The sequence below is a fragment of the Siniperca chuatsi genome, linkage group LG6 (genome assembly GCF_020085105.1).
Source record: "Siniperca chuatsi isolate FFG_IHB_CAS linkage group LG6, ASM2008510v1, whole genome shotgun sequence".
NCBI lineage: Eukaryota > Metazoa > Chordata > Actinopteri > Centrarchiformes > Sinipercidae > Siniperca > Siniperca chuatsi.
The window spans coordinates 21,606,908-21,620,929 of NC_058047.1; the positions used below are offsets into that span (position 1 = coordinate 21,606,908).

The 14,022-nt window shown below is 39.4% G+C and overlaps 1 protein-coding gene across 3 annotated transcripts in view; it reads left to right on the forward strand.

Moving 5' to 3' along the window:
- ncanb (neurocan b) overlaps positions 1-14,022 on the forward strand; it is a 139,855-nt gene that overhangs the window by 93,486 nt on the left and 32,347 nt on the right. For all 3 annotated transcript variants that reach the window (XM_044200057.1, XM_044200056.1, XM_044200059.1), the window contains exon 11: positions 12,029-12,142. In XM_044200057.1, the coding sequence (XP_044055992.1) occupies positions 12,029-12,142 (114 nt within the window). The remainder of the gene's footprint in view (positions 1-12,028; positions 12,143-14,022) is intronic.

Genomic DNA, 14,022 nt, shown 5'->3' on the forward strand with positions numbered 1-14,022 from the left:
CTCCAGACGCTGGATCCTCTGATAGGTTGATCAGCATTGCACTGAGCTCTCTGGAGAGCAGCACAGAGCCTTGGGGTGTACCAGAGCTGCTGTGTAGTCTGTCTGTTTCCTCTTCTCCCTGCTGATCCTGATCCCTTTGTAATCCACCAGCACCCAAACACAGCTAAACGCCCGGGACTCTACAATACACTGCGACCACAGGCACACACATATGAATACAAACTCACATGCACACAGAGACACTTGCTCAGAGAGACGTGCACAACTCACACTGTCCATTCAGAGAAACACACACTCACCAGGGTTCACCAATTTGTGAATTTGAAGGGAAAAAATCAAGGCCTTGAAAGTTTTGGAAAATAGGCATGGGTCATTGAAAGTGCTTAAATTTATATATTTTGCACAAGAATAGAAATTTAAGTTCTTTTGATATTTTTTTTACTTAAAGTAACATCACTGTAACACCGCAGCACAATTGAGAAGTGCTCACACATTCAAGCCTCTATCTTCATTTTAATTGTTGTCTGCGAGCTTCTGTAAAGTCTGCTAGTTCTGATTATTAAAATTCTCAGTGTTGTAACAGTAATTAACCTTGATCTGTGTGTGGTCCTTGAATTTGAGGAAATTGGCCCTGGAAAGTCCTTGAAGTCCTTGAATTTGATGTTTAAGAAGGTGTGGGAACCATGACCCACAGGTGGTAGCAGACACACAGGTACAGTATGCAGATATGTGCGACATGTATTGCATATTAGATTAAACATTAACATTAACCACACGTGTGTCACATCACATGATCTTATCCAGAGAGTTTTCCCAGCTGTCATGGATTGTAAAATTTCCATTTTTCTTTGAACACTTTAAGGACTTCTCGTCCTTAAAAGTTGGGACTGAAAGTATATTCTTGAGCTTGGAAACAGCAGTTGACAAAATAATCTCCCCACAAGGTCCATTTAGTAGCTGTTCTGGATCTTTCACAACTGGGCAAACTCCATGTGCTAATAAAGATCATATGATATGATCAGAAGCTCCAGAACAGCGACTAAAAGGACCTTGAGTTGAGATTGTTTTGTCAACTGATCATATTATAATTTTCTCTGCATGTATTATGTAATACTATATCTCATACATACACTTCTATAAGCTTAACATAGTTTACTAACCTTTCTCTGCTATTTGCTCAACAAAAATATCAAATAAATTAATTTTTTTAAAGTTCATTAAAAGTGATTTATGCAATGTTTACACTGGAAATCCAGCGTGGTGAAATGGTGTAATTTCTTTTATTTATATGGCCACTTTATAAAAACTTAATTCAACTCACATTCTGCCGTCATTTTCAAGTATCTCTGTGATTATGAAGAGGATGAGGAGACGTATCCCTCTGAGAGGCCCAATGTACATTATCTACTCTAGGGATATAATAACCCTATCAAAATTCTATACTAACAGCACAGTAATCCTGTAGTTATTATGGGCTAGAAATCCCATGTTCCCCCTTTTTCATATCTTTTAAGTCAATCATTTAGTTTTTTACGCCTACATGTTGCAACCAAAGAATTTTAAGTGCACAAAACATGTTAGGTATGTCTAAGTGAAAAGCTTAAAATGAACACCTGTTAAACTTTATTCTCAAATCTCCTCTGCCAGGCTGCTTCAACAGTTTTTTTCCCCATATTCCTATTCTTATTCCCGAGATAGCAGAAGAAACTAATCCTGGGACAGGGCAGAAATCCATTTTCACATGGAGAACTCCTGCATTATTTTTCAGCCACTGCGAGAGAAGGATGTGTAATGGTGCCAGTACAATTTGATGGTCCTGACTTCAGTGCTGTCTGGATCTGTAGTTTAACAGATTTTACACAGGCTGTAGCTATCTTTCCATGAATGTAGGGATAAACTTGTGCAGGAAGTTTTCAAAAAAGTAGTAATACTAAGTTTAAAGTTCCCCAATGTTGCCGTTATGATTTGTCACTACTATCATACTGCTGTCATTTCATTGTTAATGTGGCCCTCTTTACCTCACCTCCAAGTAGGTGCATGACGTTAGTGGGTCATACTATTAATGTAAGCTGTGGGGAGTCAGTGTTTTATTATACCTGTTGTGGCAAACGTGTTAGTGAACTTTACCTATCCAGCAGACCCCAAGCAACATCAGCATTCATTTGGCTTTGTGTTTCTGGACTTGTGGTAAATGTAAGTCCAATACTTGCACTCTTTTTAGTGCTGTGTTGGTGTCCATCAACTCCTGAGGGAAATGCTACTAAATGCTCCATTATGTTCACCAGCTAGTCGCTAACTTTGTCTGTCTGCTGTTTGTGTTGGGCGCTAGTGGGTTTTTAGAGATTTCTTTTTCGGCTTCTGGCTGAAAATAGCTGCTTTCTGCTGCTGGAAAGAAGAGTTGATGAGAGTGGTGAGACTGAACCAAAATATTAAAGGGGCAGGCTGGAAAAACAAAACAAAAAGCTGAAAGATGCTAAAACACTTTGCAAAGCTAAGGGGAACTGCAGTTCGAGTCAGGTGATAATTCTGTGTGGGTTCATCACTACAAGTGTCTCTTTCACATTACACATATTCATTTTATGCATTGTAATATAAAAATATTGATTTGTGCAGCTTTAAGTTATTGTTTCTAAAAGTGATCAACATGTGTGAGGGCAGAAAGAGGCTCTTGCACAAAAGAGAAGTGGAAGGCAAGAGCACCATTTGCGACTCTGCACACACACACATACTAAAACACACATGCATCAAGTTTATGCTCGCAGCTGTGGATATCCATTCTGCAAACACACACACACAATGTGCTCTGCCAACAAAAACACCATAATACAAACATTCAATGAGTGTGGTTTAGAAACTCTTTCTCTCTTGCACTGTTCACACACACAATTCTTACACAAACAAACACATACATTCATATAAACAAACAAAAATTCATTTAATGCTCATATTAATTCTGCTGTACGCACACAGTACACACTAGCATTATAGTTATTGACACAACACAACATGGTCCATTGAGTGGGCATGCTGTTTGGATGAGCGGTGGTTCAATAGAAAGGTATCCATCTTTGTAGAAGGGCATGGAAATGTCAATGCCCCTCAGCTAGCTAAAGGAAGTCAATCATCCAAGGCCTGACACAATGAAAGATGACAAACACAAATAGCCTTTCAGCAAAAACCTTTGTGTGACAAACATTTCCATTTCAAAGCCTCCATTTTACAGGATGTCATGTCAATTTATTTTTACATAATGTCGGCTGTGGTTCCAAGGCAATTAGGAGAATGTAGAAAGGGTGACCAGATCTGTGACTGCTGTTGGTTGATAAGGGGGCGGACTGGCACCCAGTGCGTTTGTTAGTGTGTTTCAGTATGGGCATGTGTCACAGATAGAGTGATAGGGAGTATGCTTGCATGAATGTGGAATTTTCTTCCATGTTTTTTCCTTTGTCGCATTAATATTGTCCCTTCATGCCCTCCATACCAACCTGTCAAATGTGAAGTCTCCAGGTGGCATTTAGTGGTTCAAAGGTTCTCTGTGTAATTGATCAGACTGCTGTTTGATCTGTACAGCTGGCATTTAGTCTACATAGAAAAATGCTTTTCCAGCTCAGTTTGGACAAACTGGCTGGCTTTCAAATGCCTGTGCCTGCCACTAACCAACAGAAGTTTAGTGCAGATGGATTATTTGCAACGTCTAATGAGATTTCCTTTGCTCACTCTCCTCCCTCTGTACATGTGTACTTGCATAATGAATTAACCCAATTGTGATGCATGTATTTAGAGAAACATGCCATACTGTAAATGTGTGCACAATAATGTCTTTAATTCTTGTCATCAATGGACTTTTTCCTTCATTCTTTGTCTCAATGCCTTTCTTTCTCTCTTCAACTTTTTTCATTGTTGCTGTCCTCTTCATCTTTTCACTTGAAGCATTTTTGTTATTCACAATTTACTAAAGCAATTACACTTGAGACATTTTGCAAAAACAGGACTCTCACTCAATAGCTCTTAAAAAAAATAAAGAAAAAAAGTCAGATGTAGTAATGAATTTCCCAGTGCTATTTCAAACAGCCATTAGGTCGACAGGCAAATGGCTGCAATCTTGACCCCATCCTTAGATGTTTGTAGTAGTTTTGGCTTGCAAAATGGGCAACTGCCATCTTTACTTCCTCTCCACTGCACTGCAGCTACATATCAAACACCTAACCAGCAATCACTTAAAATCACATTCAGAATGAACCTCGTAAGACTCACGCTGAGGAATTTGTAGCTATTTTTGTGTCAAAGCCAACAAATGCCAAGTAAAAAATATCTCAAATGCTTCTCACTTTGACATTTACTTTTATTTGATGTTGAATGTTGGGTGAATATTTATGAGTGTAATGAGTAGAGAATATGGAATTTGCAAAACAACTCACTATTATGCAACCAAAAAGATGACCAAAAGACGTCAGACATTCATTTCATTTTAGTGAGCAGAGGAGGACAGAAAATAATACAGACATTTCAGACTGTGGCTTTCATCAGTGAATTAAAAGTTAAAGTTTTTTTCTGTGCAGCAAAATACCTGTATAAGTCACATCATGTTTCGGTTATTGACCTCTGGCCTAATTTCACTGACCCAGTATCATAATGTTCAAACCATTCAAAAAATGTTGAAATGTTTTAAATATTACAATAAATACAAAGTATAAAATTAACATTATTTTCTTCTATAATGATAGATATACAACACGTACAATATCAAAAATAATAATCATTTTTGATGGCAGCTCTGGAGCAGTTTTTATATCCTAAAAGGTCTTATATTGATTTGAAAAGGTGTCTTCAAACACTCATCAAACTCACCTTCTGTTAGCCTGCAAAAGGTGTAACAGGGGAACTGTTGAGTTGAAAAGTCATTGAAAAATAATCATTCAGTCTAGTGTCATGTGTAAACCTAAATAACTGAAAAGGATCAACAACAAGCATAGCAGCCAAAGACACAAAACAGCACTTTGGCTGCTAGTTTGTATCTTTGTGGAGAAACAAAATATCAAGTTCACCCTTGCACACAGCTGCATGTGATTCTTCTTCCTCCACACATCACTGATAGGTGCAGTTGGGTGTGGTCAGAAGTTTGTACCTGTAACCACACCCAACAGTGATGTCATAGTGTACTGACACATACACTTCTACATCTCTGCAGCCAAATGAGATGTTAAACCACTGGAGGTCAAGCAAAACAAGATTGGCTTCAAATCTTCAGTGTTTCTCTATAACATTAAATATTACAATAAGCCACAATCAAAGTAAAAAAAAAAAACATTCTTAGTTATAGTTTATTATGAGTGTAACTCTCAAAAATATAAACTCATGAATTAACCAAAACTGTTCTAACTTTGGCAGAGAAGTGTGTGTTCATGTAGGACCCAATCACTCCTAGTAAGACACTGATTTAGAAAATGTTGTTTTCAGGGCCTTTCAGTTGCTCTTTATAAAGCCCTCACTTGACCACTGAAAGGCAAGAACAATTAGTGTAGACTTTATATTCTTCATAAGTGTCATGACAGAATTTATTGATATTTACTCCATGAAATTTACATGAACAACTTTAGAATTTATCAATCATAGGCTCAGACAAAATCTTCACACCTCATGCTACTTAATTGATGCCTTAATAGGAGGAATCTACGGTGTAAGAAATTACCAACAGCTTCAAATCCATTGAGTGGTGCTTTTATATTGTCATTTGTGTCCGATGTGTGCTTTTAATTAATCCATAGACCTCTCAGGATTCTCTAATACTCACTTAGAGTTCTGATATGTGATTTAAAGGGAATATCTTTAATCTGGAGATGAAGAAGCCTCTTAAATCTTCTGGAAAATTCAGCCACTATTAGTCTGGATCCTGCCTCATTATTTGAGCACAGGTTGTTCTCCACTTCCTCATTATTAAAAGGAAAATAGAACGTATATAATGTGAAGTTTGTAACGTTATTATCTTGTAGAGTTGACAGAGTTTGTCCTTTTCAAAAATCAATTCCTCCCTAACAATACAGTATTGCAGCAGAATGTTACAGTACAGGACATTCTCTTGTAACCATGCCATGCTTTTTATGGCATAGTTACTAGACCACTAAAATAATATACCATGTTTTAACGCATGCCAGTCCTTGACTGAAATATCGATTATTCTCTTTAAGCCTTTATTAGCCTCTGACTCTCTTTTTCTCTCTCTCTCTCTCTGCTGGACCCACAAGGATTCATAGCCATGAAATTGCTGATTGCAGTTGAGGTCTCATTTATAAAAACGGAGAAAGAGCTGTTTACTTTTTATTTGGCCTGAGCATTCACAAACGGCATGGCTGGGGTGAGAATTGAAAGCATAAATCTCACTGTTGTAAAGTAGAAAAAGAACCTCCAGAGGTGGCAAAGCCATAGAGACGACCGAGGGAGGACAGTGTTGGGTGGCAGATGGGCAGGTGATGGAGTTGATCTTGGGCTGGACGCAACTCTGGTCGAGTACACAGGTAATAGGAATTTAATCTGATCTATTGAACTAACAAATAATCTCAAAAGGGAAATGGGGAAAGTCTGACCCCTGGGTCCCACCCGATTTCTGTTTGCTCTCTGTCTCTTTCTTTTACTCTGTGTCTCTATCTCCGTCCCTTTTCAATTATTCATACCCTGGTTTCAACACATGCCTGCAGTAAGCCTCCAGATATTCTGTCAACCAACACCACCCCCGGTTTGTCTGGCTGCTTTCTCACTATCCTCTATCTCAAGTTCCCCATCCTCCGTCCTCAAACTCGCCAGCTATCCTCAGATAAACACAGACAGGCGGGTATAAACAACTACATCAGGTTACATATTTATCCTGCAATCAAACATTCCCATCCAAACTATGTATTTTTCAATCAGCTGCAAACCACATTTAAACCTCAATTTCATATCTGTATCTCCTCTGCCATTTTGTTAACCACATCAACTTTTCACATTCATTTGCTGCCTCCTGACAAATTCAAATTAATAATGTTGGCTCAAAGAAAAGCTGGTAGTGTCGCTAGTGTGTTAGCTGCACCCAACAATTACCACCGTGGCTGGCACCTGTTTATACCTCCATCCATTTCTCTGCCAGCAGATAAGTGGAGCACTGCTCTCCTCAACTCCCCGGAGACTCTACTAGCGCACAGGCCTGCTTTTGTTGTACCGGGGAGTTAGACAGAGAGTGGTGGACACGCACACATACAAGTGCACAAATACAGTCACACCAGCACACACACTGCCACCTGCTTAAGTTGGATGGTTCTCTCATTAAGTCAGTTGGGCAGAGTGGACATTGAGTGGGCTTTGAGTGGACAGGCAAGCTGCGCTCTGGCCCCCGTCACTCCATTTGAGTAGAGGTGAGGAAGGTAGACACTGATAGAAGCTAAGGAACAGTGTGTTGTCACGACCATATGGTACACAGTGGTAATAATATAATTTTATGAAATCAGTTATTTAGATTTAGCGTGATGTATGTGGATGTAAGTGTCTCTGTGCTCAGGTAAAATCTGAGTTTGAGATGTGTACGCATGATTTTGTGACATCACAACTATTTTAGAAGCCAATAATGGTCCAATATGCATATACATAAACAGAGAATGAACTTTTTAATAAAGTAGGAGACATGTTGTGTCCAGTAGTTATTAATGAAATGAACAGTGTTTGCATATTCATAGATTCTGAATTTTTCAATGACAAAGAATGAATTTTTAACGTGGTGTTATTCTGACCAGAGTATTTTTATGTCTTGACTATGGAAATACTAACTCAACTGCTTTCAACTGCTTCTCCAATACAACCATCTACTGTAATGTTATTGAAGTTCCGTAGTTGGGTCACATGATGACATCTCCATGATTACTGAGTAAACTCTATCCACTGATGAAGATGAGGTTGAAAGTTCTGAAACAAGATTATAGGTGGATCTTGAGATAAGTGTTTTTATTGTAGCCAGACAAATACTGGTTTTTGAAGCCCAATATTTGAGATTTTAAAAACTCAGATAACAATATGTCGACCAATACAAAACATAAACAAACATTTGATGACAATGATGCCTTAAATTTAGTTAAATTGTGATCAAGATATGTATAGAGTGGGACATTTTATCGTCATTGCTCTCTGGTGGACAAACTATGTAATGGATAGGCCTGTCACGATAACTACTTTTGTTGGACGATATATTGTCCCAGAAATAATTGCGATAAATATTATTATATATAATATTATATTATATATATATAATATATTATTGTCATTTTAAGACCAGTATGCCACTGATATAAGAATAAGCACAATAATGCAAGTACAGCTTTTTAATTAACTTATATTAGAATATTCAGACATTGTAATTGGAATGTGAAAAAAATATTAAAACATCCTAAATAAAAACCTAAATAAAATCAAACAACCAAAACAATAAATAAAATCGACTCTCGGACTCTGTTAACAGTCATTCGTTCCTTAACAGGCAATATAGTAATGGTAGGGAAAACCCTGCTGTTTATTCTGGCATCATGTTAGCTAAAATGTTGGTGTAACACAATGTACACACAATGGGCAATATCGAGGTCAGCAAAAATGATCGGTCCATATAGATATATAAGTCGCTATCATGACAGGCGATAATTACATATTGTATATATCGTACGATAAGTCGATAACGTAATCATTGTGACAGGCCTAGTAATGGAGACAACGTTTCTAAATTACCTCAAACACATCTTTGGTATATCTGTATTGCAATTTTATTATTACCTATCTGCTTTACAGGTACACAGATACCAACATACTGTATCTGCAATAAGCTAATGTATCCAGTAGCCCTTATATCAGCCCAGCCGATTTATTGGTACAGGTAGTTTTTATCCTCTAAATACTTTTCTGTACAAAGACAGCAAACATGAGGGAAGCCTACCATGCCTTAAACTGAAGCTAATGTTTGTTAACTGTAAATCTCCATTTTATCAAATTCATAGAGGCCAGCCATTTGATTGCGAGTGACAATACCCCTCTCATACAGTCAAGTTACCTGTAGTTTTGGTTGGCCTGCAAGGATTAGTTTGGTATATACAGTATTGACCACCTTTGTGCTTGAATTTATACAGACATCTGAAAACTTGACGAGATAAAGGTCCGCCTACGTCAGCAGCCAGTTTCTAGAGTATCGCTATGTTCGTATGACAGATAATGTCTACCTGCCTACTGTGGCCCCTCTAATAGTTGAGCTGTACTTTCATGACCCCAGTGCTCCTAAAATCCAGGTGGTTCCTCGACTCCTTACCCCTATGCTACAGCGCTTAATGAGGACAGATGCTGGCTCATGTTAGGCCCAGTAGCTGTTTTTTCCTCTTTTTTAGTTGTACTGGCAAACTGCTCATCTGTTGGTTCACAGTGTAGAGGGAGGGTATATCTTCTACATTCATCATATTTCAAATACATGGAGTTCCTCAGAGGTTCATTCAGGGATCTGTATTCATGTAGTCATATTTAATAAGGATGATTTTGGATCATATCATTCTGCTTTGTTCAGCTGTACTTGTTATTTGCACCGGAAATGCTTAAAGTGAAAGTGAAAAATTATATGGTTTCAAATGTTTGGTGCACCCACTTTATTTAAATTACAATCATGTTTTCTTTTTCAATCAAAAAACAAAAATTAGACCTGCTCTGTATCTTATATTTATGTCATCACACCTCAACTCCTGCAGGTGGTTTAATTACCTCTGACAAGTTTCTAGAACTTGACTCCTGGTTGGTGGTGATGCACGGGTCAGGGTTTTTTAATACCCGCCCAAGCCGCAAAAATATGTGTTAACAACCACCTGAACCTGACCCGACAACTTTATGCATTAAAGTATAGTAGCACACTTGTCAGGACGCCATAGCGCTCTTCCAGTTGCTGATTCTGCTGCTGGGAGCAGCTGGGGAGCTGTCCAGAGTGCTCTTTCTCCCCCACACACACGGGAAGATGTAGGCTAAATGAACAGTGAATTTTAACAAAATACCTACATGGGTAGGTCTATACTGTCTTTTTTAGCCTAGCGTTTTGCACTGTGTAGAAAAAGAATGGAGTTCACAGTTCGAGCACACGACCAGCTGAGCTGAAAGCGCGCTCACTGGATGTGCTTGTTGCTGGAATCCAGCACCGCGCGTGTGTGTTTTTTAGAGATAGAGAGAAAGAAATGCACACAATGTTTCTGTAAGTTATTAATAACTTAATCAGAACACTGCTTTGTCACTTTGATCCGCACGCCAGAACCTGTGACCTGTGTTTTCTAGAAAGCTTACCTGAACCCGCCCGATCCATCCAGTCAACCCCGCGCATCACTACTGGTTGGACCAAAATATTGCTGTTTGTCCTTTAACTTCAACACCATACCATTAACTCAGCGTGGCCTATCTTCACTGCAAAGCATTGCATGGTCAAGCACCTTTAGACACGGGGGCTTCTTGTTTGATGGCAGTTAACTGTCACAATTGGCCAATAATCCTGCCGAGTAATGTTTTCATTCAGTGGTGACTGGTGATTTCTGGGTCTCAGTGGTGAATAGAAACTGAAGTGATCTCAAATGACATTATTTGAAGCTCTCTCCAGAGCCACTGAAGACATTATTTGACTGTTTTTACAGGCTGAGTAGTACTCAAGTAGTGCGCTTTATGTATTAAATCAATGGGGTGCCCTTTAAAGCTAAAAAGTGATCAAGCCTTTGCTATTGCTGAAACAAAAGATTTTATCAACCCTCCTCTTGATGACAGATTATCTGAACCAGACTTAAAACTCATTGTCACTTTCTGTGGTATGGGATGTGTGTCTCTCTTGTTATCCCTGCTTTGTTATTTTGTTCTCTTTTTATATTTTATTTTTCATCATGAGTCAGACAGTTATACGGCGATACGCTAAACCAACACGAATGCCATCTCATTCCGATTGCTGTCGCTGGGTCTCTACCTCCTGCATCAAATTCAGCCTTTAATATCAGCCAGCCCAAAGCAGGGGCACCAGCAATGAAGCTGTCACGCTGTTTTATCCAAACAGACTCTTCCGCCCCAAACGCTGTCTGCCTGCAAAGCCCCTGTAATCCAACCCTGAAACCTGCCAACTTCCCAGACTCGCAGCATCATATCTCCCCTGTCTTTCTCCCCCAACCCTTGTTTTCATTACCTCTCCTTCATACCGCTGTTCTCTGTCTATCCCCACATCCTTCTTCAATCTTCGCACTCTCTCCTGCCTCCCCACTCTCCATTCACTTCCCCTCCCCTGACCTCTTGCCAAGGCCCTAGGGATTCACTCAGTTGTGGGATACCAGCTACAGTTTTAATGACTTAGCCCCCAGGCCCAGATCAGCCAGAGAAATATAGTTACCATTTTTCAACAGAATGAGAAGTAAGAGAGAGAGAGTGTGAGTAAGTGAGTATATATTGTGCACAAACATTTAGTCTTCATTTTGATATTACATCTAAGAGATGCCATCTGAATGGTTGCATAGTTTTGGTCATTTTTACACATACCGGTAATAAAATGGATTTGCGAACAGTTTGTTACCAGCAAGACAGCTGGTGTATCAATGTGGGCAGTGTTGTTGTTCAAGATGGAAGCTCATCCAACTGAATGTCTTCCTCCCTCTAATTTCCACGTCTCTCTCTCTCTCTCTCTCTCTCTACCTTCCACCCCTCTCCGTACTCTCCCGCTCAGCTCAGGTTTGACAGCAGAACTGCGGCACGTCCTGCAAACACATTGCAATTAGCATCATGCGCTTCAGTGCATCCCAAACCGCTCACTGATGAAGTTCAATCAATTCGCTTTAATTATAACTTTCTCAGAAACACCTCTAATCTCTCCAAAAGTTTGATCTCTCAGGGGTTTGTTCAGTAACAAGCTGCAGCAGGTAGTTTAAAAAGTAGCCTTTTGGAAAGTGCTGTTTGTGTGTGTAAGTGTGTGTGTTTGTATCTAATCTGACTCACCCCCTCTTTTTCTCTCCCCGCCTTTCTCTCCCTCCAGACATTGATGACTGCCAGTCTAATCCTTGCCAGAATGGAGGAACCTGCATTGATGAGATCAACTCCTTTGTATGTCTTTGTCTGCCCAGCTACGGAGGAGCTACTTGTGAGAAAGGTAACAATGTGGACCAAAACTCTGCTTTCTCATTTCACTCATTGGCTCACTCAATAAAAGGTGTGTGTGTGTGTGTGTGTATGTGTGTGTGTGTGTGTGTGTGTGTGTGTGTGTGTTGGGTGCAAGCAGAGAAGGAGAGAGAAGAGGATGGGGAGAAGCAGATTGAAGGAGGAGGTGGAAATGATTGACAGTAGTATGAGGAGATGGCAAAAATGGATAAAGAAGGAAGAGAAGGTTGAGACAACAAAGGTGGAGAAGCAAGGTGATGTGACAGTGGAGGTAGCGGGATGAATTTAAAGAGGGGGGAGGGAAGAGAAAGGAGTATAAGGAGGTGGCAAAGGAGAATAAGATGATGCTAGAAGAGCAGGATGTGGAGACACAGGTGGAGAGAAAACAATGAGGTTAAGAAAGATGAGTTAATGGGGATGTGCAAATGGAGACGGAGGAAGCAGTGGAAGATTGAGGATGAGGATATGGGAGACAAAGAGGTGGAGGAGGAGGCAGAGAAGGATGAGGGAGAGGAAAGCCCTTTGGAATAATGTATCACGTTTATACAGAACACCTGCGCCCAGCTGGTTTTATCTCATTATGGGAATTCCCCTGTGAGAAGGGGGCCATGAAGGAGGCTGATCACAAACTCCATGTTACATGAAAACATGGCCGACATGTCAGTCCAAAACACTGAGGGAAAACCAACAGCTGTTGGTGTGTTTGTGTAAATATATATATTTAAAAAGGAGTTGATTGGTTCAATACAGTTTTTCACCTGGATTTTATGTCCCCATGCAGCCAAAATGTTTCCTGCTGTAAGAAGATGCTGATCACTGCAGTTTAAAATAAACAAGGTTTTGCGATATTGACAGAAAATGCCAATAATAATAATAATAAAAACTGATGAATACATGGATATGTTTTCTTTAAATAAAAACATAAATAATGAGCCTTAGTATATAATAAGGGTACAGGGATACAATAGGAAAGAAATATGTGTGCTTGGAGTTTCCTTTCTAACTAACAGTGCAATTACTGAATTATGCAAACTCTACATCTCTTAACACAAGATTTAAAATAGCACAATTAAAAATTAAAGAATGAAAACAAAGAAAGACAGTTGGAGAGATGAAGAGAGCGTGTGATTTTAACAAAGGAGACATTTTTAGTTGACGAGTAAGAACAGGGGAGAGGAGAAGGGAAGTTTAGGAATCTGGATTGCTCTGAATCACAATAAAACCAACCCATATTCCATCGGTGTAGCGTGACCTTTGACCTCAACTCTCAGAAGAGTTGTGACTTTGAATATCTGCCTTTTCTGGCTTCCAGTGTCTCGCTCTGCTTTTTATTAGGAGAGTGAAGCCAGAAAGAAGCAGCAGGCTAAAGCAAGACCATTTAAATGATGTAGAAACTAGTTCTGGCCAGCTCTAACAGAGAAAATGTTTGCAGAACAAAAAACCAAACTTTCGAATGAACTTCTTCACTTTGCTTTGTGTGTGCAGGTTTGTTGGCTGAACTACAGTAGATTGTCAGCGGGTGCTGGTGTGTCAAACATCAGCTGCTGACTTAAACATTTCAGCTTGAGTTGACTCGTGGAAAAGCTTGTCCTTTCCTCATCCAGTTAATTGCCTTTGTTAACATCTCTGCGCTAAACTCTCTAACCCAGCCTACTCACCAAACCAGACCTCACCAAAGGTTGGTAGATAAATATGAGGAGTCACAAGAGGATTGACTGGATAGGAGATAGGGAAAAACATTAAGACATTTTCAGACTTTTATTGACTTTTCGCGTATAGTGATAGACTTCTATTCTTTTCGCTTGAAATACTGGATAGTTCTCTTAGGCCTCTAGAAATTCTCTAAATTAAACAAAAATCACTCCTTGGTTG